Raw genomic sequence first — 23166 nt, 5'->3', positions numbered from 1 at the left:
TTGTAGAAAAAGTTGCCAGCTGGAGCCCTCTAGGGAGACCTATGTTCACTGAGCGTCTTCTCATCCCATGCATTTGGACACCCTTATGTCACTTTTAACAAATCAAAACTTGACTTTCTACCAGAGTCTCATGTCTTCACACTGTTTTGTTACAGCTCTTGAGCGTTAGGGCTTAGTCCCTCTGAAACATGGACTTCATTTAATCAGTTAATGGTGACTTTACCCAATGATATTACTGAGAATTTTACAACATCCTTTTTATTTTTTCTTTTAAAGTCATGTGCGACCATGCCCAGCCCTTGATTATTCTGTGTGTGTGTGTGTGTGTGTGTGTTTTCAAGACAGGGTTTAGCCTTGGCTCTCTTGGACTTGCTTTGTAGACTAGGCTGGCCTCAAACTCACAGAGATCCTCCTGCCTCTGCCTCCCTGAGTACTGGGATTAAAGGCATGTGCCACCACTGTCCAGCCAACAACGTCCTTTAAGATAATTCAAAACAATTAAATTACAAAAAAAAAATAAAGTCTGGAAGGGCTTGTTTTTGAATGTTCGCAGATGGGTGCAGGTTGATTGAGAGGCGTGCAGGTAGCCAGGTAGCAACTATGACTCAGGAGAGAGCTATTGGGAGTGCCTTGGGAGTCCTCACAGATGAGTTGACTCTTCTTCCTGTCATCCCCAGCGAATGCTGATCTGAGGGGCTCTGGAGATCGCCTCGGCTGGTATGGTTCTTCAGTGATGACGGAAATGTGGACTTACTGCCCGAGTGTGCTCAGCCGTTTGTCAGCTTTTCTCTGAGCTTTCGTAACAAGGGCTGGGTCTCACCTGCCTCTTCTTTTGCAGGGTAATAAAGCCAGAGGCCCGCAGGCCCACTCTGCCAGCACGGACCTGGACAGCTCTACTTCTAGCACTCTAAGTAACACCAGCAAAGTAAGCTCGCTTCTCTCTCAGTGCTGCCCTGAAGCCCAGCCAACAAGCTGCCCCCCTTCTGTCTGCACCGCTGTCAGAAGGACAAGAAAGTCCACGGCCCTATGGTCGTAAAACGTTTAGTGTTTCCAGACTTCTATGCACACGTGGAGGGCTAGTCATGTGAAAAGTTTTAAATGAAAAGGCAAATAACTGTTCCCATAAACAAAGAATCGAGACTGTAATTTTAGACAAATGAGACACAATTTGTAACAACTGTGTGTTTCTTAACCAAAGTAGATTTTGCAATAATAAAAAATTGAGAGAGCTTTAGAGGTGGGGGGTTTGTGAATTCAGGGAGCTGTGCAGCATAAATCCAGAGGCTGTCCTGCAGCATAAGTCCGGAGGCTGTCCCGATGGCTGCGAGAAAACAGGATTGTTTCGCTTACATAAGCAGCCACGCCTAACCTCTGGTCTCCACGGAGCACAGGTATAATGAGTTGGCGGGCAGTCTTCGGGAGGACACACCTGGTGTGGCCCCTTGCTTTCCTGTCTTGTTCCAGAGGCATTTACACAGGTCTGGATCTGGTTTGCTTAATCCTGTGACTGCCAAGAAGTAAGTTTGAGGTTTGGTGTTCAGGAAGCAGCTTTCCTCCCTATTTTCGGTTTGCTCTGATGCAAGAATGAGGAAGTATGTGAACCCCAGCTCCTCACCAGAGAATTGTGTTAAAATGTTCAGAGCTCTGTCCTAGACTTAGAGTTTTCAAAGGCTTCAGATACTCGCCAACAGTAAGAAAGACATTTAACATTGTGAAAAGTTAGCAAACACACATAACCCTCTCAAAAAATGAAAATGAGTTAAATGAAATTATTTTCTGAATAGTGCGCCGCTTACACTGTTATTCTCAGGAAGCTTGTGAGGAGCCGCTGAACTGGTGTCGCTGCCGCAGTGTGTGCAGTGCATGGTTTGAGACCGCCTCCTTGGGAGAGCTTGACTCGGGTTCTGCAGTACGTCTGTGGTTCGCTTGTCCTGGGTGGGTCCAAAAGCCACTGATAAGCAGCAGGGGGTGTCGCCCGCCGCTCTGCTGGATGTGTAGCCTGGCTTTGTGCGGTGAGGCCGCGGCCAGTCTGCATGTGCTTTTCTACGTGCGCAGGCTGCCTCGTCATCTAGCCTCCACGGGCCACACACTGCTTGTCCCTCACACTTCATCTCAGGTGTACTGGTTTACCTGCTTTAAAAGATGAGCAGGCCCACCGGCGAGAGCAGGCGGTTAGAGTAGACCCTGTGTCGGGAGTGTGCAAACGCATTGGCGGCCTGGCCTCAGGCGGGAGGGAAGACGCGGAGCTTGGTGGTGGACCGCTTGGAGAAGGGAAGGATACTGCTGCTGTGAGTTAAGTCTTGAAGAAAGCGTGGAAATTGTGCCGAGGAAACAAGGCAGGGAGAGGGACTTCAGATAGCTTGGTGTCGATGAAGAAGTCCCTGCCACTCTCTGTTTTTATGTGTCCCCCTCCCCTTTTCTGATCTTGTACCTCGCTGAGGCCGACCTTGATGTGTATCCTACACTGGCCCAGAACTCCGGTCCTCTGGCCTCTGCTTCCTAAAATCAGAAGTTACGGGCATGATTGACAGGCTTGGCTTGTTAGGGTTCTTGCTGGATGTTTGAGCACACAGTAAGGAGGGCGTGCTTCATGAAACTTCAGCTTATTTCTGCATCATTGGATGGAATATGGACCACTTTACAGTGTCTTATCTTGTTCAATTCAAGAAATAGCGCAGTGAATTTTCACTGCACTCTTACAGAGGAGGACGGTGAAACGCAGCAGGAAGTGAAGGGAAAGGCACAATGTGACAGACATGTTTCTACTCCAGGGTGGAATACAGGGTATAGATTTTAATGTCAAGATTGCCAAGTTAAATCTAACATTAGCTCAGAGTCACAAAGAGCCTTGAAGTGTAAACATCCATGAACATACTTGGTAAAGATAAAGAAGTTGGTTAAATGGTGGAAACTGGACAGGGCGATACTTCCTAAAAGGTTGTGGAGAGCCTGTTCTCTGAGTGAGCAATCTGTCCGTGGTATTAGAGAGTCAGGGCTGCAGCTTGTAAAGTTCACTGTTGCGTTTGGGACTTTTCCCATCTCCTCAGCAAGCACACACCTGTCTCTGAGAAGCAGGTATTATGTTACAGCCTTAAAAGCCTTATGTTTTTGACAGCCTCTATTCTAGTCAGATGGGCCCATGGATTTAATGGTTCCCTGCACTAGATTATTAACCCCCATTCCATTTCCCTATGATATGTCTAATCTTTTGTGTGTCTGTTGTCAGGAGCTGTCCATGGATGACAAGGAGGCTTTGCCCATCTCTGAGAGCTCCTTCAAGCTTCTTGGCTCTTCAGATGACCTGTCTACTGACTCAGAGAGCCACATTGCAGAAGAGTCTGCTCTGTTGTCACCCCAGCAGGCGTTCAGAAGGAGAGCCAACACCTTGAGTCATTTCCCTGTTGAGTGCCTGGTGCCCCCAGAACCTGCTCAGAGCTCTCCAGGGGTCTCTCAAAGAAAGCTCATGAGGTATCACTCCGTGAGCACAGAGACACCTCATGAACGCAGGTAAGATTTGCTGAAAGCATCAGGTTCATAGTGGATGCTGCATGTGCTTTTTGGGCAGAAGAGTAACCTGAGCCAGGTTTGACGCTTGGCTTCAAAGGATAAGACTTGAAGCAGTGCTTGGTCTTCCGGCTCCCTCGGGAAGTGTGTAGAGGTGGGTGCAAGCATTGTTAGCAAGCAGGTAGACGTGAGCAAAAATGGTCCTTCTGCGCATCACCAGTCCTTAATGCACGAGGTGGTGACCTTGAGCCTGTCTGCTGGTCTTGGGAAAGTTGGCACTTGGGTGTGAGTGGAGGAATTTCCTCCTTTCAATACCTAGATCAGGCCTGTGGTTCATACAGGCAGATTCGGAGAGGTGTGTCACGATGCCCACAGAGACACCCAGGAACCTGAGCACCGGCCCCAGTGTCTTGATCTAGGTGTCATCTGGGCATATTTACTGAAAGACTCTGTGACGGAAGCAGAGTTAATGCTTTCTGGAACCTGCCACTGTGGGAATTCTAGACTTGGGGTTCACTGCTTGTCTTCTGAGAGTTACTCTGCTGTGATGAAACGCCATGGCCAAGGGCAGGTTGGAGCGGAAAGGGACTATGACATGAAAGTGTAAGCCAAATAAACCCTTACACTTTCATGTCATAGTCCATTACCGAAGAACAATGGGGACAGGAACCCACACAGTAGGAGCTTGGAGGCAGGAGCTGCTGACTGGCCTGCTCATCATGGCTCACTCAGCTGCTTTCTTATAGAGCCCAGGACCATCAGCCCAGGGCTGGCCCCACCCACAGTGGTCTGGACACTCCCCCATCAGTCGCTAATTGAGAAAACACCCTACAGGCTTGCCTACAGCCTGATGAGAAAAGAGAGGCGTTTTCTCAGTTGAGGCTCCTTGCTTTCTGATAACTGTAGCTCGTGTCAACTTGACATGAAACTAGCCAGCAATCTTTAAGTTAAGCTTTTCCAGACGTAGTGAGCAGTGTGTTGACAGAAGCCCTCACTGTATTTTCCTGGGTCTATTATTGACCAACCCCGAGTGCCAGGAGCTGTAACCGGGCCACAAATTAGCCTTTAAAATAAGTTTTAAAAATGGGGCATACCTGTGTATGGTAGCAGCCTCCTACGCTGGGAACGCAACGCGTATGTCCGTGTGAGTCGTACCCAGAGCCATTTGATTCGATGCAGCGGTTGGGGTTTGACGTGTGTGGAGGGAAGACACGACACGCAAACACTCCTGGAGCACAAACACAGCCGTCAGCTGCTTTCCTGAGCTGCTCACTGGGATCATCCAGTGACCGATGGCATTAGGCACCGATGGCAGGAGGCAGACGTCCTCCAGGACTGTGGGCCAGGTCTGCTGGGAGGCTCAGCTGGAGTCTGAGGCGCTCCCGCCTTCCAGCACCCTGTGAGCACTGCTCTGCAGCATGGCTGTGTGCCCATCCCCCCTCCCTGGCATTTTTTGTGGTGTTGGAAACATTCCTACCCAAAAAGCCTGAGTTCTTTGTCAGTCCTCAGGTGGAAGGACAGAGTGCTGAGAGCTGCTGTGTTTCCTCTCTCCCTAAGAATACAGCTTTGCCATGGGAGGGAAGGGGAATTGTCCACCTTTTACATTACATTTGGCTTTCTTTCTTGTGAACTTTCCTCCCTAGTCTATAGGAAACAGGACTTTGAAATTCAGGGCAAGATGTCCCAAAAGGAAATAAGAGTTCTAAATTTTGGATTATTTTCTTTATTGTTTTACTTCTAAAGTTTTATCTTGGTTCCCAGCAAGGGAACAGAGCAGGTGTTATTCGGCTGACAGTGTGCAAGAGCAGAGAGGCGTGAAGAAAAGCCCCAACTGCCGAGTCCAGTAGATGCTCGGCAAAGCCTTACATCCTTCTGCTTCCGTCCTCCTCCAGGTGTCCTTGTTCTCTCTAACCCTCTCTCTCTGGTTGCTGTTTAGTGTGGACCATCTTCCTGGGGGTGAGTCTAAGTGCTGTTCAGGGCAGCCTTCAGCTCCTCCTCCGCCTCGTCTTAACCCCTCCGCCTCCTCACCAAACTTTTTTAAGTACCTAAAACACAATTCCAGTGGAGAACAGAGTGGCAATGCCATGCCCAAAAGGTGAGCACCCTCGCATGGCAAGTTGGGTGTTGTCTGTGTGCCAGCAGCTCACCCTGACAGCCCAGCGCATGCGGGCCGTCCCTGCAGGAAGCCCCGCTCACCGCTTTGGGGTCTGGGGGGGCTTCTTGGTTTTATTTGGCTTTACCGTTTTAGCTGTCCTTGGAGTTGACTTTTTTACTCTCAGTTTTCTTTAAACTGTTGTGGAAAGTCTCCGTGGTGAACTGTGTTAACACTTGACTGTCACATCATCTCACCTCTTTGGGAACACATGCATGCGCACAGCCTCACAGCTGATTGTATGCTCTGCAATATGTACCATGTCAGAAACTTTTTGTTCTTGTCATTTGCAAGGTAGACTGATTTCTTTTTAATTTAATTTAGTGACTGAAAATGAAAGTCAGTGTCACTCAGAATATTTTAAATGTCTTACCTGGTTTCCTGCTTAGCATCACAGTGACTAGGTTTCCTTTTTAAGCTTAGAGTGTGTACTTCATGTGTTTATATTTCTTTATCCTAAACTCTTTTTTCAACCAAACTCTTAGTGTCTCCTACCGTAATGCCCTGCGGAAAAAACTCCATTCTTCCTCCTCTGTGCCAAATTTTCTAAAATTTCTGGCTCCTGTAGATGAAAATAACACCTGTGACTTTATGAGCACGAACAGGTAGGGTTTGATTTAAATCGTCAGGTCTGATGGTCTGAGTGCTGCATTACTGTGGGATAGACGGGACATTTCCGCTGATCCTTGCCATTTGGAACATTGTGGCTGAGTCCACCGTGCCACTTCCTTATGTTGGGTCTTCCCTTAAGTGTCATTTGTAAGGCTGGCAGCCACCTTGCTCTCCAGCTTTGCACAGGGTTGGTTTGTTGAGGTTGTTATTGTCTTTCTGGTTTTGTAGGCTGTGAAGGACAGGACCTGTGCTTGTCCTCACAAGGTCACCTGTCTGCCTCACTGTGGCACATACCTAGTGTAAGCTGCAAGGGCCTGCTCAAGTTGGCTTGTGAATGGAAAGAAAATTAATGAGATTCTATTTACATATTAACAAATATAGTTTGTTTTATAGTTTTGAAGCTAAAAGTTTTAAAGCAGCCAACATCACCAGTGATTGTATCATTAGTTCCTTGATGGTTCTCTCTAATTAAGCTACAGCTGATCTTCTGTTTGCATGCATGTGGAAAGGGGGGGAGTCGGGGTGCGAGGGAGGGGGATGGTGTGAATGTGTGCGGTGTCTGTGCGGGGTTCGTGGCTGAATGTGTGGTGTGGCTGTATACTGTGCCGTGTGGGTGGGGGAAGAGATTTGTGTCAGTCATGGAGATAGGCTGGTGCTAAGAAAAGCAGTCCCACGTGTTGACCAGTGTGGATTGGGGCTCTGGTGACAGTGCCCTAGCTACATAGTTAGTAGCTAGTAGCTTTCTCTTTTGAAGAAGCCCGAGAAAGGCTCAGTTGGATGCTATGATCTGTGGAGCATACCTCTTAGAATATTTCTTATGATAGCAGTAGAACAGGGCATGGAAACTTGTTCTTTTGCACAGTGCCCTTTAGGAACACTGGCCCACTGTGGCTTTGATTTAGCTTCTGTGCTTATCAAGTTATCTGTTTATGGAGAGATGAAGTCATCTGAAAATAAATCCTGTTGCCTCCCCACCTCTCATGAATCAGTCGTCTTACCATTATAGGGACCTGGAATCCAAAGCAAACCACCTGGGCGACACAGACGGGACCCCCATGAAGACCCGGCGGCATTCCTGGAGACAGCAGATATTCCTTCGAGTGGCCACTCCACAGAAGGCGTGTGAGTCCCCAAGCAGATACGAAGGTAAGGCCGCCCCTGAGGAGCGCCTCGACACCACAGAGATCTGAGTGCCCGCTGCTGGGAGGAAGAGCAGGTCGCTGGCTGCAGTGTCAGAGCAGTCTCTCAGGTCAGGTTAGGGGAGGACACAGAAGCCGTGTAGGGCCCTGCTTGGCAGCAGTGGTCTTAACATTGCAGGCAGGGACAAGGTGGGCCTTGTTCAGACTCCAGTCCTCCCCAGAGAACCTCAGGCTGGATAGAGCCATCTAAAATTCTCACCATTAACCTAAGATTATGACCTTTGCCAAACCTAGATAAGAGAGCGTAATGCTAATTAGAAGCAGTGTGTGTGTGTGTGTGTGTGTGTGTGTGTGTGTGTGTGTGTATGTGTGTGTGTCTGTGTGGTGATGAGACAGAGTCTCACTGTGTGGTCCTGGCTGGCCTGAAACTATATAGACCAGGTTGGCCTTGAACTCAGAGAGATCCACCTGCCCCTGCTTCTCAAGAGGTGGAATTAAGGTGTGTGCTACCACTCCTGGCAAGTATTTAAAATTCATCATATTAGAAAGAAAATCACTGAAGTGTTGGTAGAAAACGGGGTGGTTCTTTGCACAAACTCAGTTGCTCCGGTGACTACCCATCCCTCATCTAGACTCCAGCAGTACAGCTTTGAGCTAAACTGAGAGGGAACGTTACGACTTCCTCAAGCGGCAGGGCCGGCTGGGCTCTTCCCTGAGCACACCCTTCATGCGGCTCCTGACACAAGCCATGTGGCCGCTCAGCGACGCACCGCTGCACGAGCGCTCAGTGATGACGCACCGCTGCATGAGCAGTGCTGTGCTCCTGAACTAGGGATTCTGATTTCCCGTCTGAGCCAGATGGAGGAAATATTTACAAAGAAGGGGAAATACAACGTGAGCTGGTGATGAGGTTAGACCAGGCAAATACCATCTCCCACCATACTTGCCCGGCATGCCATTTTCGGTGTCCAAGCCCCTGTGAAATAAGTCTCAAGAATCTAAGTCTTATATGAGACACCTACCTGATGGAGAGTAGTTAAACTGTACTTAAAGTTTCACTGCCTGGAAATTGTGGGGAAACCCCCCACTCAGGCCCTTGCACACGCCAGGCAGGTACTCTAGCAATGAGCTCTACATCTGCAGCCCCGCTCCCCTTCTGAGCTGAGCAGTGACTGGTTGGAGTTTTGTGAGACAAGATTAACAAAGTCTGAGAGGGCTAGCTCTACTTTTGAGCCTACAGAGGTTGACCCTACATCTAGACAGTGGGTTACATCTGGACTAAACGTGCTGCCGCACTCTCCACATGGAAGCAAAGCTGCATGATAAATAGGAAACCACTGAGTTTTAGTCACCTATGGCGACAGTCAGTGGGCATGAAATAAGATGCTCACAGCTGCTTGGTGGCGTAACTCTAAAGCCCAGGGCTTCATGATGCCCCAGATGGTGTCGTCTGCTCGCCCTTGTTGCCTCTGGGCGGCATGGTCTCCCTTCCCATGCCATTGGTTCTCTGGCAGAGGACTTGTGGCAGGGAGCATGTGAAAGGACCATACTTGGTAAAGTATTCACTCTCTCCCGGTGGTGCCACAGAGTGCTAGTAAATCAGGGCAAAGCTGTGGTAGGTTGGGTGTGCTCAGGAGTGCATCCGAGGGCATGGCTGAGGGCAAACACCCTGTGCTCTGCCTTGGAATTAGTCCCTCGTTTTCAGAGCCTCACTGTTGGCCCTACAGGAGACAAGTGGGTGGCGGTGCGCTTGTCCTGGGCAAAGTTGTGCACACGGCTGCCCATGTGGTGGTTGTGTCCGTTCGTGGGCGAGAGCAGTATTTCAGCAGCTTCAAGGAGACTGGGAGGCCTTTGGCGAGCTTGTTGAAAAGTGGATTGTGATGAGGTGGGGCCAGCTGCATCCCAAGCTCCTCCACCATTTCTGAAAGGCTGTCCCTCACATACTGATGTGAATAGCCCAGTTTGAGCAGTTAGAGTAAGCAGCCACAGTGAGTCTGATCTGGCTAGTCTCTCTGAGACGGCCCTGAGCCTCTGCAGGTAGACTCGGGGCTCTCAGGTCCAGAGGCTCCAGTGATCTCAGTTCTCAATGACTTGCTTTCTTTGTGGTGGCAGGAATTAAACACAAGGCCTTGTGCCTGCTGTGCTAGTTTCTGAGTTTCTCCATATACACCTTTTATGAGAAGAGGTGTATATGGAGAAGCAGGCTATGATGGGGAAACAGTGATAAGGAATAAGAGGGCAACCGTCGAAAATGCTGCTTGCTGTATGTGGGACAGCAGCTGTCTGCCCTCATCCTCTGCAAAGGGCCTTCCCTGTGGATGGCTCCAGGGACTCAGTGTCTACCAGGTTGTTTTCTTTGCCAAGGACTTTCACCTGATTGTCAGGCGTGCACAGGATGCTGGAAAGCAGCTTTTAACTAGATACTCAGTGGTGCCTACCCTCCAGTTTCTTTTCTCGGTGTACATACAAAAGAGAACTCTTTGTCATTATGAAATAATTTTTCGGCAGCGCTCCACTTGGAGCGGGAGAGAGTCTTTTTGTTCCATCTGTGCCAGGGAACAGTTTTAGTCTTCATCTACTTCTTTTCATTTAAGTATTTCATGTCACAGTTGCATTTTGCCAACAATAGATGCCTTCAGACTTTGACATGTCTTGAAAAGGGGAAGGAAACTCTTTTGGCATAAATAACAATGATTTATTGACTTGAAACCCATTGTGTGAGTATATAGTCTAGTGAAGCCAAAGTTGAAAGATTTTTTTGTCTTGGGAGAACAGCCAGGTCAGCCTGCCCTACTTAAAGCGGGAAGAACTCTGCATTAGAGAACACGTGAACTGAGGTGGAAATAGTTTTGGCCAAACTGAAGCATGGAAGTGATCTTCACTGTGGCTTCTGTGTTACTGTGCAAAAGGAATTCATGTACCTCGGGGAGATCTTAGTGGGTGACATAGTGGAAAACATGAACACCATATCCATGTCTCCACTATCATTTTCTTGGCTTTCACTGAACATCACATCCATCTGGGGAATTCGTTGTTAAGGCTGGGTCTGCAGTAGCCTAGGCTGACCTCGAACTTGCTTTGTAGCTGATGCTGGCCTTGAACTCTTGACTCTACCTCCACTTGTGAGTGCTGGGACTACGCAGGTGTGCCACTGTGTCTGTGTTTGGTGGTGGTGGGTTGGTATCTTGTCTCTGCAGTCGGCTTTGTTTGAAGGCCATGCTGGGACTACGCAGGTGTGCCACTGTGTCTGTGTTTGGTGGTGGTGGGTTGGTATCTTGTCTCTGCAGTCGGCTTTGTTTGAAGGCCGTGCTGGGACTACGCAGGTGTGCCACTGTGTCTGTTTGGTGGTGGGCTGGTATCTTGTCTCTGCAGTCGGCTTTGTTTGAAGGCCGTGCTGGGATTGGACTGAGGGCTGCTTGCACATGGGCAGTTACTCTACCATCTGAGCTTTACCCAGCCTCCTGGGAGTATTTTTAAGCACCCCAGCTGGACTGTCCTCGACTCCCTAAATCATGTTCAGACTTTGACCTGGGCTCTATTCCTTTCCGAAGCTCTCCAGGATTCTGATTTCCTGCTACAGTGAAGCAACCTCTTTTGACTTGAGAGGCTGTCACCGCTTGGTGGCGGTGTTTCTCTCTTGGTGGCAGTGTTTCTCTCTTGTCTTGGTGAATCTGATCTGATCCCTAAGAACTTGCTTCCCTCGGCAGCACTGTTCTGTTCAAGAGTCATACTTGCTGTCCGCTGCAATTTACTTGAATAGGGAGCTCTGAAGTCAAGATCTGTCCTTCTGTAGGATTTTATGGCAGGGCAGAGCAGATTGGGTCGAGTTGACAGCTTTTTTAAAATTCCTTTTGAGATGGGGTTCTGCTCCGGAGGACTTCGACTTGGGAACCTCTGCTGTGGCCTTCCCGATGCAGGGTTGAGGGGTGTGCTAACTGCCCCTGGCGAGACTGTCTGCTGTCATCTACTCTTGCTTCTCTGTGGTGAGCAAAGACCAGTCTCAGGATGAAGCCTTTCAGGCCAAGCACCTGATTGTTCGCGTGTGTCTTTGTATTGTGCTTGTTGGCCCGTCACCCAGAGGCCAGGGACGCCACAGTGACTGGTGTGGCTGGCTGCTCGCGTGCCTGTTAACACCACTAAGCTAGCCCTGTCAGCTTTGCCCGTGTGCCTCTGGAATTTAGAGAGCTAGTCCTTCCACTTTGTGTGAAGTGATCTGAAAACATCATCACCCTGACCACTTCTGCTTGGTAGCAAGACTCAGGGGTCAGAGCTGAGGTGTCTGTACTTGTCTCTACTGCAGCATGGGAGCTAAATGGCCTGGGAACCGGGTGACCATGACTTGAATGCAGCACCCAGTAGGCAGGGAGGTCCCCCTTAGGGTCAAGTGCCTGCTCAGAACATGCTTATGTGCTCAGGACAAAGTCCAAAGCAGAAAGTTTTCATATGTCATCTTTATTTTTAATTTTGAGGGGAGCACAGGGTTTCACATCATCCATACTGGCCTCAAACTCTGTGTAGCTAAGGCTGACCTCAAACTCCCAGTCCTGTGAGTACTAGAATTACAGATGTGCTTTTCCATATCTAGCTTAACACGTTCCCATGAACCTTTACAGATTCCAGTGAGTTGTTGAAGTATTGAAAACATGGTAGTGGCAAGAAGTTTAAAATGTTTTCAGGGGCTAAAAGTCTGTGGACTTGTGCAAACATGTTGAGTCAAACAGTGGGGCCCTCATGGTGCATGGAGGCTCCCTGCCCTGCAGGTGCTGGCCCTGCACCCAGAGCTCCCCTGTGGGAGTGTCTGCTGACATTCCATTCTGCACCCACCCGCTGGGCCCCTGCCCCCTGCCCAAGCCCGGATCCTCCTTAGGTGCTGGGCTGGCCAGCAGGGGAGACTGACGTGAGCTCTAGGAGCAGAAGAAACAGCTTGCTTACTTTGACTTAATGCAGCCTTATTGGGATGTAGTTCACATACTGAAGAAATCACTCGTTTAAAGCTCACAGCTCAGTGCTGCTGTTTTCAGAGATAGAGCCACAGCATTGAGCAGCCAGCACCACAATACAATTTTAAAATTCTTAAGTGACGAGAAAAACATTTCTTTTCTAACCATTACCTCACAGTCCGTTGACCTCATCCCTTGTTGACAGGCAGTCACTAACATATCCCTGTCTCTGTGGATTTGCTTATCCCGGACACTTCTGTAAATGCATCTGTAGACTCTGTGGCGCTCTGTGCAGGCTCCTCCCACTTCTCATGACGATATCTGTCTTCTGTGTTACAACAGGTGTCCTCTTGGTGGAGACTAATGCTCCCAACTTGCCACCTCCTGCTTACGGTTCCCAGTCAGTGGATGTGGACATTGTCTCCACTTCTTGGTTCTGAGGAACAATGCGGTTTTGATTATCGATGGAAAGGGGTTTTTGTGGATGACCGTTAAGAAAGAGAGTTAGGACTATGGGTGTGACACAGTGGTCGAAGTTTGCCTAGACTACATGAGACCCTGAATGTGGTCCCAGCCCCAGAGAAGAAGGAAAAAGGACTTTACTTGTGAGTTGGTGTTGGGTCCAGGGTGTGCACCTCTGACCACTGGGCCAGCTGTTCCAAATGAGAGCTGCAGGAAGGGGTCTTGGCACTTAAGTTCTCCATGCAGGCTGGCCATGTTTGCTGTTGCTTCAGTATGATGCTCTTGCGTCCTGGCGCTGGTCATGGGAAGTGTGGTCTCCAGAGAGCCTCTCCGAGCTCCCACAGCTTGCCTTCACTCCCAGGAGACAGCCAGAGGGTCATGGGTAGGTGGCATGACACCTCTGCCAGCTGTCCTCAAGCGTAGCACATCCCAGAAAGCTCTTGAGTGATCAGTAAGACAGACATCAGAACGAAGAACAGGTGTATCCTATAGCAGATCAGGATGCCATTACACACCTTTTTTTTTTTTGCATAAATATTCATTAAATGCTAGCAGTAGCTGTTGTAATTATTCTCAGTGTGTCTTAAGTGTTTAGTGTCTTTGCTTTTAACTACTTATTTTAAAGAGATGGCGGACAGATTGAATAAGGCACCGAGGCTCCCTCTGATTAGTTAATGCAGCTAAGTTCTGATTAATCAGTTCTGATTAAGAGTAAATTTAATCCCTAGTTGCACAGATGAGCAGTTCCCAGTTTTGGGAATAAATCCCTGAGAGTTTTAACAGGTCTGCTCACTCCAGCTGGTCCCTGAGAAGCTGTGCTGCAATAAAAAGCGCATGCTGGGGTGGACGTTCTGCAGCCTTGTCTGGTGATTTGCTAACAAGCACACACCATAGGCGTTACCAGGAACCCCAAACTGAGGGACAAGCACACACCGTAGGCATTGCCAGGAACCCCAGACTGAGGGTGGGGGGTTAGTGTCTGCCTAGTCAGATGACGTCTGTGCTTTACATTTAAAGGCAGGGACGTTTGTCTGCTGGAGAAGGCGATGCTGTGTGCCCCGTGTGCGTGGGCCAGCGGCTCCAGGGGCACAGCCCTTGGCATAGTCAGCAAGCTTTTGCTTTTGTAAAACTCCCGAGGCAAAGCCAAGGGATACATTATGCTGTTGTCTAAACAGACTTTTCCAAGTACATTTGTTTTAAAACTTTCATATAAATGAAAATATTTGCAGCCTAAGTCCTAAAAGCTTTTAAACATTGTTTACCAAAGCAGGAACACTGTAGTTATGGTCTTGCGTAATCCTGGATATGTCTGGCGGTGGCAAACGGCAATTTTCTACTCGAGAGAAGACTGAATTTTCCATATAATGCTGAGGACAGGTTCATTTCTTTTTAGGGTGCTTTAGCTGGAGGGCTTTGTGTGAAGGTCGTTTTTGGTAGGTCCTGTTTTAGCAGGATGATCAGCCGTGTCTAGTCTCAGCCAGTTTTACTGTTTTACCTCAGTCCTCATTCTGAGCTTGGATGTTCCCCAGTTACCAAGAGAAAGGTTTTTGTTTTTGTTTTTCTCCCTTGTGGGTGCCAGCTTTTCTTTTGCCAAGGTTTGAGTTTAGGGGTGTGATGGGGTGTAGTGGAAGCATTGGGCTTCCTTGGTCCTGTGAGGCTTCAGTGGGGCCTTCGGCTGAAAACCCCTTCGTGGGACTTAGATTGGAAGACACGGGGGACATTCCTCCACTCGCAGAGTCTTGTTCATTCTTATCAGTGCTTGCAAAGAAAGAAATGCTGGCGCTCCCCATTCCCAGTGAAACCAGCATGCAACAGCACACTCAGCGCCTCTCCCTGACCTGAGTCTCTGTCACACCTGTTGTCTGTCCCCACAGACAGCAGGCTGCATACACCTGGCCCTATGTTCTCCCAGCTCACTGGATTTCCCTTATCCTATGGGGGTCCGTCCTCAGCTCCTGAGGCTCAGTTTTCATTGTCCTGCTGTTCTCTCACTTCCAGCCATCAAAACTGAGATCGTGTAGAGCTGTATCCGAGCGAATGCACACTTAGCAAATGCACAGAGGTCCACATTTGTCTCCTGTGTGGCTAACAGGAGCAAAGCTCCCTCCATTGATCCTGTGATGTCACCGGTGTACCTAGCCTTGTCTCTTTTACCCTTCTCATGACTCATGCCTCCTTCATCTATTTTCCTCCATTTCCAAACCAAACAATGAAGGATGCACCTATGAAGGAAAGCTGTGATTCCCAGGCGTAAGCCTGTATATCCAGAGAGTAAAATTCTCCTACAATGCCTAGCAGGTTCCCTTATGTGTCTCATTGTATGAAACCTTGTCACCTAACCACTGTAGTGACCAGGGAAGCTGGGAGACCTTGACTTTTGGCTGAGTGCATTGCTGCTGTGTCTGCTTTTTGGGAAGAAAGCATGAAGCAGGGCCAGAGGCCCGTAGCCTCTGAAGCTCCATTGCTCCCTGTCGTTCTGTGTGCTCAGGCAGCCATGAATTTACATGAATGATTTCTCTTCCCAGTGAAGTGCTTCCTGCTTATGTTCTTTCCTCTTCGCCACACTTTCACACTGGCACATTTCCCTGCATCCTTTCAGGCCGCCTCGGTGACAACATTTCTCCCTTTCCTTGTGGGACACGGTTGGCCTCTGCATTCGCAGTGCTCCTAGCTGGCTTCTGAATGTCCCTGTGGATGAACAGCCTTCTCACGTCTGGTTATGTGTGCTAACCTCCACACCTGTGACACTGGCCACAGGCAGCCATTCAAATGTAAGGATAAGCTAACCACACTTGAAAGCAACAAAAATTTAGCTCCTGAGGTTAGCCTCAATTTTAGGTGCTGAGAGGCACAAGTGAGCTCACACTATTCAGGAACAAAGTTCCAGAATATGCCTCCCACCCCACCCAGTTCTAGAATACAGGTACCACAACTGCAAAGCTGCTAGCTTTGCTGGCCAAGAAAGACCTAGGAGATTCCCTTTGCACTGCCTGCTACTTAGAACCACTGATGGATGTGGTAATCTGTAGACAGAGTCAAGATTGCCCACACTTCTCCCCAAAAATACCATTGCTGAGAGTACGTGATGGATATTGGCTATGCCCCCTTCAAGGAACCCTGAAAGCAGGTGAGGGCACTGAATGTCATCTGTTCAAACTTTTTCAGATGAAGAAGCTGAGGCTTATGGGAACAGAACCCATTGGTGACGCAGGCTTTTCAGTGGTAGATTCTTACTTCTCCGATCTTCCCTTTTTGTGACTGGGTGTCACCAACCAGCTTGTCTTCCCTGATCCTCTTCCCGTCTCACTAGTTTCCAGTTCCACGACAGAGGAAGCTGTTCTCAGCTTCTTAGCTGTCTCCATGCTCACTCTGTAGTGGTGTCCAGCAGCACTCAGGGAACAATGGATGACTGTAAGCCCATCTCCCTCCCGGCTTGTTGAGTTGGTAAGAGCCAGCAGGTGACTCCATCTGGCTCACCCGTGTGGTACGAGGAGCCAAAACTGGGCTCTCTGTAAGAGCTCTTAACCACCAAGCCATTTCTCCAGGCCCAGGAGACAGTATGCCCTGATGGCATGCCCGGTGGGGAGATGCATTTGTACTTTAGTGCTTATCGTCAGTACCCTGAGGCTATGGGTTGTAATAAATTCTTGATAGTGTGTGTGTGTGTGTGTGTGTGTGTGTGTGTGTGTGTGTGTGTATGTATGTGTGCATGTTTAAACAAAAGAAAAAAATTCTTAGTTTAGTACCTCTGCCTTGTTTTATAGATGAGAAGACTGAGGTCCACAGCCCAGTGCTCACAGCAGCCTTCGTTTGCCCTATACTTAGAAAAAGAGTCCAGGGTCTATGTTCAGTGTTGACCACTCACAGAGCAGCCTGGTCAGAAGCTTGAGGTGGGCTGGCTTGCGCTGGTGCCCTGCTTTGCACTTCTTGGCCCTGCCTGGTCCCTGCTCTGTAAGATGTTAGCAGCCGCTGTGCGGAGCTGTGAGGGGCAGCAGGGCACAGCACATGCAGGCTCAGCCTCCCACATCAGGCAGCAAACAACCCGGACCGTGTGACACATCCGCAGGGAGAGCGCGAGCTCTAGAGCGCTGCTATTTCAAGCGCCCCGTGGCGTGACCTTTGGGGAGGTGGCCTGCCTCCCGAGGACACCTTCCCAACACCAAGCCTCTCTCCTCACACCCCCTCTTCCAAGCTCTCTCTCTGGAGCGTCTGTGGGCTCTTTCCCACTGCCTCATTCCAGCCCACAGCCCTTTGTTTTTTGGTATGTCATGTGGCAAAACAAAGCTCAGAGCCAGGCGTGGGAAGGCGCTTGCATAATCTCAGGAGGCTGAGGCAGGAGGATCAGAGAGTTCAAGACCATTCTGGAACACACTGCAAGACTTGTTTCAAAAGAAGAAAAAAAAAAGTGAAACTCGATAATGCCAGTTAATAATTCCCATCATGATAAATAATTCTGCTCTTGGTGCTGGCCACTTGAGAGAAAATGTGTGACCTTGGAAATACTTGGCTAGGGTATCGTCCTGGTTGTCACAGTAGTGTCCTGGTTAAGGGTATTGATTTAAAATTTTTCCAAAATGATTTTTGCTGTGTAAAACACATACTCACACCTCAAAGTGGTTAAGATGGTAAATTTTGGTCATGGGTTTTCCTCTTGTAAAACCATTAACCCTCCTCCCTTGCCCCAGACCTCATTAACCGCTGTTCTACTTTCTATTTCTATGAGTACAGCTGCTTTAGGTGCTTCCTGTAAATGAACTCATGTAGCCTTTGTCTTCTTGTTAGAAGTTTACTTAAGTCAGCATCGTCTCCTCCGCTAGCTTATGGCAGGGTTTCCAACGTCAAGACCGAATTATATTCTGTATACATGTGGGCCACGTGTGGTTTTGCTTGTACTGACCAGACCTTTCTGTGCCCACCTCTCGGCTGTTGGGACTAATGCTGCTGTGAACCTGGGGTGCAAATACTAGAAGTGGGATGCCTGATCATGTGGCCCTTGCATTTTTAACGCTTCGCATTCTTTTCACAGCGGCTGTGCTTTCCCAGTGCCTTAGACTTCCTGTTTACTCATGCGCAGGCATCACAGTCTTTGCTATTTTCTGGTTAATTAGAGAGTGGTCATTCCGGTGGGTGTGCTGGGATTGCCCCGGTGGCTTCTCTGTGACCTGTTTGGCTAACAGCGAATTTGTGACCTTATCCATAGTATGTGCATGTGTAAGCGTGGTGTTGTGACAGCGTCTGCCTCATGGTAGTGGGAGTGTGGTCTGGTAAGCGGAAACTGTTCTTACTTAGAATGCAGGTAGCCTCATCCTCTTAGGGTGTTCAGAAAATAAAAATAGCTACCTCCCCGACAAATGGTAGCCACATGGTCTGGTTTTGGTCTTCGATGCAGACTCTTACAGAGCAGCCTAGGCCGTCGTTGAACTCAGTTTTCCTGAGTGCCGGGATATAAGCTTATACCATCCTACTGTGTTCAGCTCAGCATCACAGAGACTGTCATACTTGGGTTTTTTTGTTTGGTTTTTTTTTTTTTTTTTTTTTTTTTGAGACTGTCATATTTGGAGAATAGTCATAGTGTCAAAAAGAAGCTGTCTTGCCCCTGGACAATATGCTGGTCATTTTACACAGTTGCTTCCGTTTGCTGGCTGCCTCAGAGTCTGATATCTGAGGAGGAGGTTGCCTCCCAAGCTGATGCGTGCAGAATGCTTGCAGAAAGCATTCGTGCTGAGTTTTCAGGGAGAAAGGCCACAATTCCACATTTAACAGCACATTGTAGGGGGTGGGGAAAAACACCGTCCACTATTTTAAACTTGTTGTTTCATTGCGTGGACTTCCTGTCCCCTCTCCCCAGCAAAGCACAAAAGTGTTTCCTGACTCTCAGGCCTTGGGCTTCCTTTCATGGAGTCCAACCTTAGATCACACTCAGATAAGCATTGTGTAATAGGCGGGTGGGGCTAGAGTTTCAGTGACAGATGCCTGCAAGGCAGGCGGGGGAGGAGGGCAGTAGAGGTCGTGGCTGCAGCTTTTGGCCACTCAGGCCCGTTCTACTCAGGCCCCTTCTACTTCGGGCCTGCTGTCCAGCAACAGCTTAGCCAAAGACCTCTCCCCGTGGGATTCTGGTTGCTGTACCTAGATGTGCCTTCCCTGACTCTTCTCTGGGTCACACCTTTCTCCCCTACACTCTTCATGCCACCCTCTTCCTGGGACCCTCATAAAGTCACCTACTTCCGTTCCTGCTTTCCTGTCCACGCCTCAGGGCTGTGGTGGATCCCTGCTCATTTCTTAATTGTTTCTTCCAGAGATGAATCCCTGGTGTCCACCCCACCTTGCCCTTAATGACCCCCTACTTCAGAGCCTAGGCCCAACATGCCTGTGTTCAGGTGCTTCAGAACCTACACCCCATTATGGCGATTTAAAGAAGTAATTAAAAAGGCCAAGGAGCGACTCACAGTGCAGGACTAGCAAAATGCAGCATGCAGCAAAAGTTCAACAAAGCCAGGGGGAGAATAGAAGGAAATATTAGGAGTTCTTACTCTCGGGGTTTAGGACCGTAGGAAACTTGCCCTTTAAAAGTATATGTTTTCATAAATATGTGCAAATACATAAATATGTAGACAGTGCCCACAGTTTCTCTGGACCAGAAAGGGGAAAATTGGACTTCCTGGGAGCTGCCATTTGCACTGTCTGGTTGCGATCCTTTGCCCCTCCCCCTCAGTCTCTTCTTGCATGGCGCATCACTCCTCCAACTTTCCTGTCCTTGATGTCCACTCAGCCTTCGGCTCCATCCTTTACACCTCCGATCCCACAGCACAATAGCTCTTCTTCTGTTTTCTTTAGGGGTGCGTGTGTGTGAGATAGTCTTTATAAAAAAATGCTTCCTGGTTCACCATAGGGCTGCCCCTTCCAGACCTTGTAATAATGTTTGCCATGTCCTTAATGAAATGTTAATCAGTGTCTAAAGTGTATAAGACATGGTCTCTGTCCCTGGGGTAATGCGATGGGTCTATCACGTGTACAGGGCTCCTGTAGCATTACCACGTCTGTTTGTGAGTGTGAATTTGGAGTGGCGCTTGCCCTGTAGTGGACTGAGTGTTGCTCCCTCCCCACATCCGTATGCTGAAGCCCTGGCGCCTTATTGCATAGGAAATTAGGTACAGCTGTAGAAGCTCAACCAGAAACAGCTCTGCTCCCCAGCCCATGGGCTCATGAGAAAGGGCATGGGCTTGTGTGAAAGCATCCTCACTCTCTCCCTCTCCATAACAATCTCTTGTGTCTTTCCAGGTCTACTTTTAGCTCCCATTACACCCGAGCCATGGTCACACCTGCGCCATGATTGGGTGAAGCTTGCGGGTGATTGAGGAGGTGGACGTCTTCTCCATGGTTCTCTTCACCATGCCTCAGTAGACTCTGAGCAGGAAAGAGACCCTGATCTGACTCCACCTTTTCTGGCAGAGTGTGATGGCCAGGACCGTCCTGGTTTGCAGAGAAGAGGTGGGAAGAGATGAACAGCAGTAGGGGGAGCAGGGAATGGGCGGGTGCTGGAAGCTCGGCTCCAAACAGGCTGCTTCACTGCTCTTGGCTAAATAACATGGGTTGGGAAATCATGCCCTTAGCTTTTTGTAGTATATTTTTCTGTTGTACTGAGTGAGTCACTGGTCTCTGTCCCTGACTATTTATGTTCAGATCTGGAGTTTTTTGGAAGGAAATTTATTATTGCTTGATTTGTGTGGGTGGTGGATTTGGATCAACAGGGAGGAGCCCCTTTCTGAATGCATTTCTTAAGAAAATGGTATTCATTTTAGTTCAAACAATTGCCTTTGACTAAGATAATGTGATTTGTCCAGTATTTGAAAAGACAGATGTTTTTTTGTACTTTATTTAATGGTCAGGGTGCACATGATGGGTGGAGTCATTGTTTAATTTGAAGTTTATTTGAAGGTACCCCTGGGGCTAAGGGCTTAGCTCGGTGGTGGGATGGCTGCCGTATCTTCACGAGACCCTCGTGAAGACCCGCAGCACTGCAAAAAGTAAAATAAATACAAGACATGTCTGTTGTCTCATGTTACAGTGCCACATAGTATGACCCCACCAGTTAAGGCAACTGCATGGAAATTTTAGCTGCAGCCAGTACGTTAAATGCCCAGATCCAGGGCCTTCAAACATATATGAGAATTAGAGTTCCCAGTTGTGTAAGCCTGGTTTGCTGGATCTACCCTGGAGTTATGATTTAGCAGGCCTGGAGGGTTGGGACCAAGACTGCATTTCTCACAAGCTCTCAGGGTTGCCTCTTGCTGAGGCTGCTAGGGCCAGCCTCTGAAAAGTAGTCTTGAATACTGAACTCATTGCTACTGGGACCCACGTGCTGTTGGAGGGAGCCATGAGTGTCCACAGTTAACTCCAGGAAGAGGAGGCTTGATCAGCGATTGTAGCCCCAGACATTGGCAGTATGAATAATGAATGCTGAGTGGTCTGACATCTTTTTTAAACTTTTTGGGGATGAAGTTTAGGGGCCTGGTGTGAGTACCCGACAGCTACGTGCACACAGTCCTGCTCTCTGACTCTGGCACAGAAGTTGTGGCCGTTGTCTTCCCACTGCCCGTGTATCAGGGTGGAGGTCTGTCGGCCCTACTTACTAACTTGACCTATTTCATGCAACTTATGTGCTTCTCCTCCTTCATTTCCCTAGTCTCTTGGTGGGACTATTTGTGGTCTTCGATTCTTTCTGCTGCTCTGCCCTTCCCAGGGGACAGCCTTCCCTAGCCTTGGCAGTAGCCCTTCTTATGTTTCAGAACTAAACACTAGACTGTCCCTAACCCAACAGAAGAGTTCAGTTAGGGTTGGCTCATTCTTCATCAGTTGCCCTCTGAATTCTTGCTATCCCTGTTGATCTGTTTTCAATCACTCCCGACCCTGTCGATGTAAAAAGTAACTTTTATTCACCAAATGTAATTGTTGTTTTGGAGGCTTACTGCTGAAAAAGATCACCTTTTCTAGCTCTTTCTGAACTCTGGCTAGCTGGTTCATCTCAGCTGTTCTGGTGCAAACTGCTCTCCAAGCTGACTGGTTCAATCTGGCTTTTCTGAGCTTCTCACTGAATTGCTGGAACTACACTCAGCTGACAACTCACCTCAGCTTAACTCCTGTCACTACTATACTGTCTTCTCTATTGAACTCTACTGTACTGTACTGTTTTCTCTCTCGTACTCTACTGTATTGTCTTCTCTACTCTCTCTGCTGTACCCTACTCTACTGTTTCAACTCTACTGTGCTGCTCTTAAATAGCTTCTCTTTCCTGTCTGCTCTCCTGAGAGTTGGGTGTATCTTATTTATGACTCATTCTGTCAAATCTTTTTCTAATTCTTCACCTTGTCTGCCCCTCAATTAGATGTCACTTTCAAACATGGGTGCTTCCTTCTACAAACTAATTTACCTTTGTTGTAGGGATTAAAGGTGTGTACTAAGGGTGTGTCTGTATAGACCTACAGCGTCTTTGGATGTGATCAGAGCAGCATGTTACTGGATTAAAGTCCCTCTACAGTCTGGAGTGGGGCTCACTCATTGTTGCCTCGGGAACAGAACTTGCTTTTATTTCACCACTGTTCTTGGCCGAAGTGGATGGATGCTTGTCACGGGAGGATTAATCTGTAACATGTTTATTATGTAGTCATAGGTGTATAAAGGTATAAAGGTATGTGTTAAATATCCACCTATCTCTAGCTCCTAATGAGACAGATAGATAGAGGATGGAGGTGGGTAGGTAGGTAGATAGATAGATGATAGATGATAGATAGATAGATAGATAGATAGATAGATAGATAGATAGATAGAGGATGGAGGTGGGTAGGTAGATAGATAGATGATAGATAGATAGATAGATAGATAGATAGATAAATAAATAGATAGATAGAGGATGGAGGTGGGCAGGTAGGTAGATAGATAGATGATAGATAGATAGATAGACAGATAGGTAGAGGATGGAGGTGGGTAGGTAGGTAGGTAGATGATAGATGATAGATAGATAGATAGATAGAGGATGGAGGTGGGTAGGTAGGTAGGTAGATAGATGATAGATAGATAGATAGATAGACAGACAGACAGATAGATAGAGGATGGAGGTGGGTAAGTAGGTAGGTAGATAGATGATAGATGATAGATAGATAGATAGATAGAGGATGGAGGTGGGTAGGTAGGTAGATAGATAGATGATAGATGATAGATGATAGATAGACAGATAGAGGATGGAGGTGGGTAGGTAGGTAGATAGATAGATGATAGATAGATAGATAGATAGATAGATAGATAGATAGATAGACAGATAGATAGAGGATGGAGGTGGGTAGGTAGGTAGATAGATAGATGA

General features: G+C 48.2%; 1 protein-coding gene across 4 annotated transcripts in view; it reads left to right on the top strand.

Annotated features, from left to right (window-relative positions):
* Tbc1d1 (TBC1 domain family member 1) overlaps positions 1–23166 on the top strand; it is a 187162-nt gene that overhangs the window by 118647 nt on the left and 45349 nt on the right. For 2 of the 4 annotated variants that reach the window (XM_021647714.2, XM_021647716.2), the window contains 5 exons: positions 839–925; positions 3227–3507; positions 5441–5599; positions 6142–6261; positions 7275–7414. In XM_021647714.2, coding sequence (XP_021503389.1) covers positions 839–925; positions 3227–3507; positions 5441–5599; positions 6142–6261; positions 7275–7414 — 787 coding nt within the window. The remainder of the gene's footprint in view (positions 1–838; positions 926–3226; positions 3508–5440; positions 5600–6141; positions 6262–7274; positions 7415–23166) is intronic. The other 2 variants (XM_021647715.2, XM_021647717.2) reach the window with 1 other exon arrangement.

Source organism: Meriones unguiculatus, chromosome 12 (assembly GCF_030254825.1).
Source record: "Meriones unguiculatus strain TT.TT164.6M chromosome 12, Bangor_MerUng_6.1, whole genome shotgun sequence".
In the NCBI taxonomy this organism is placed as follows: Eukaryota; Metazoa; Chordata; class Mammalia; order Rodentia; family Muridae; genus Meriones; species Meriones unguiculatus.
Note: the sequence above shows the minus strand (reverse complement) of the source record. Positions and strands in the feature narration are given on the sequence as shown.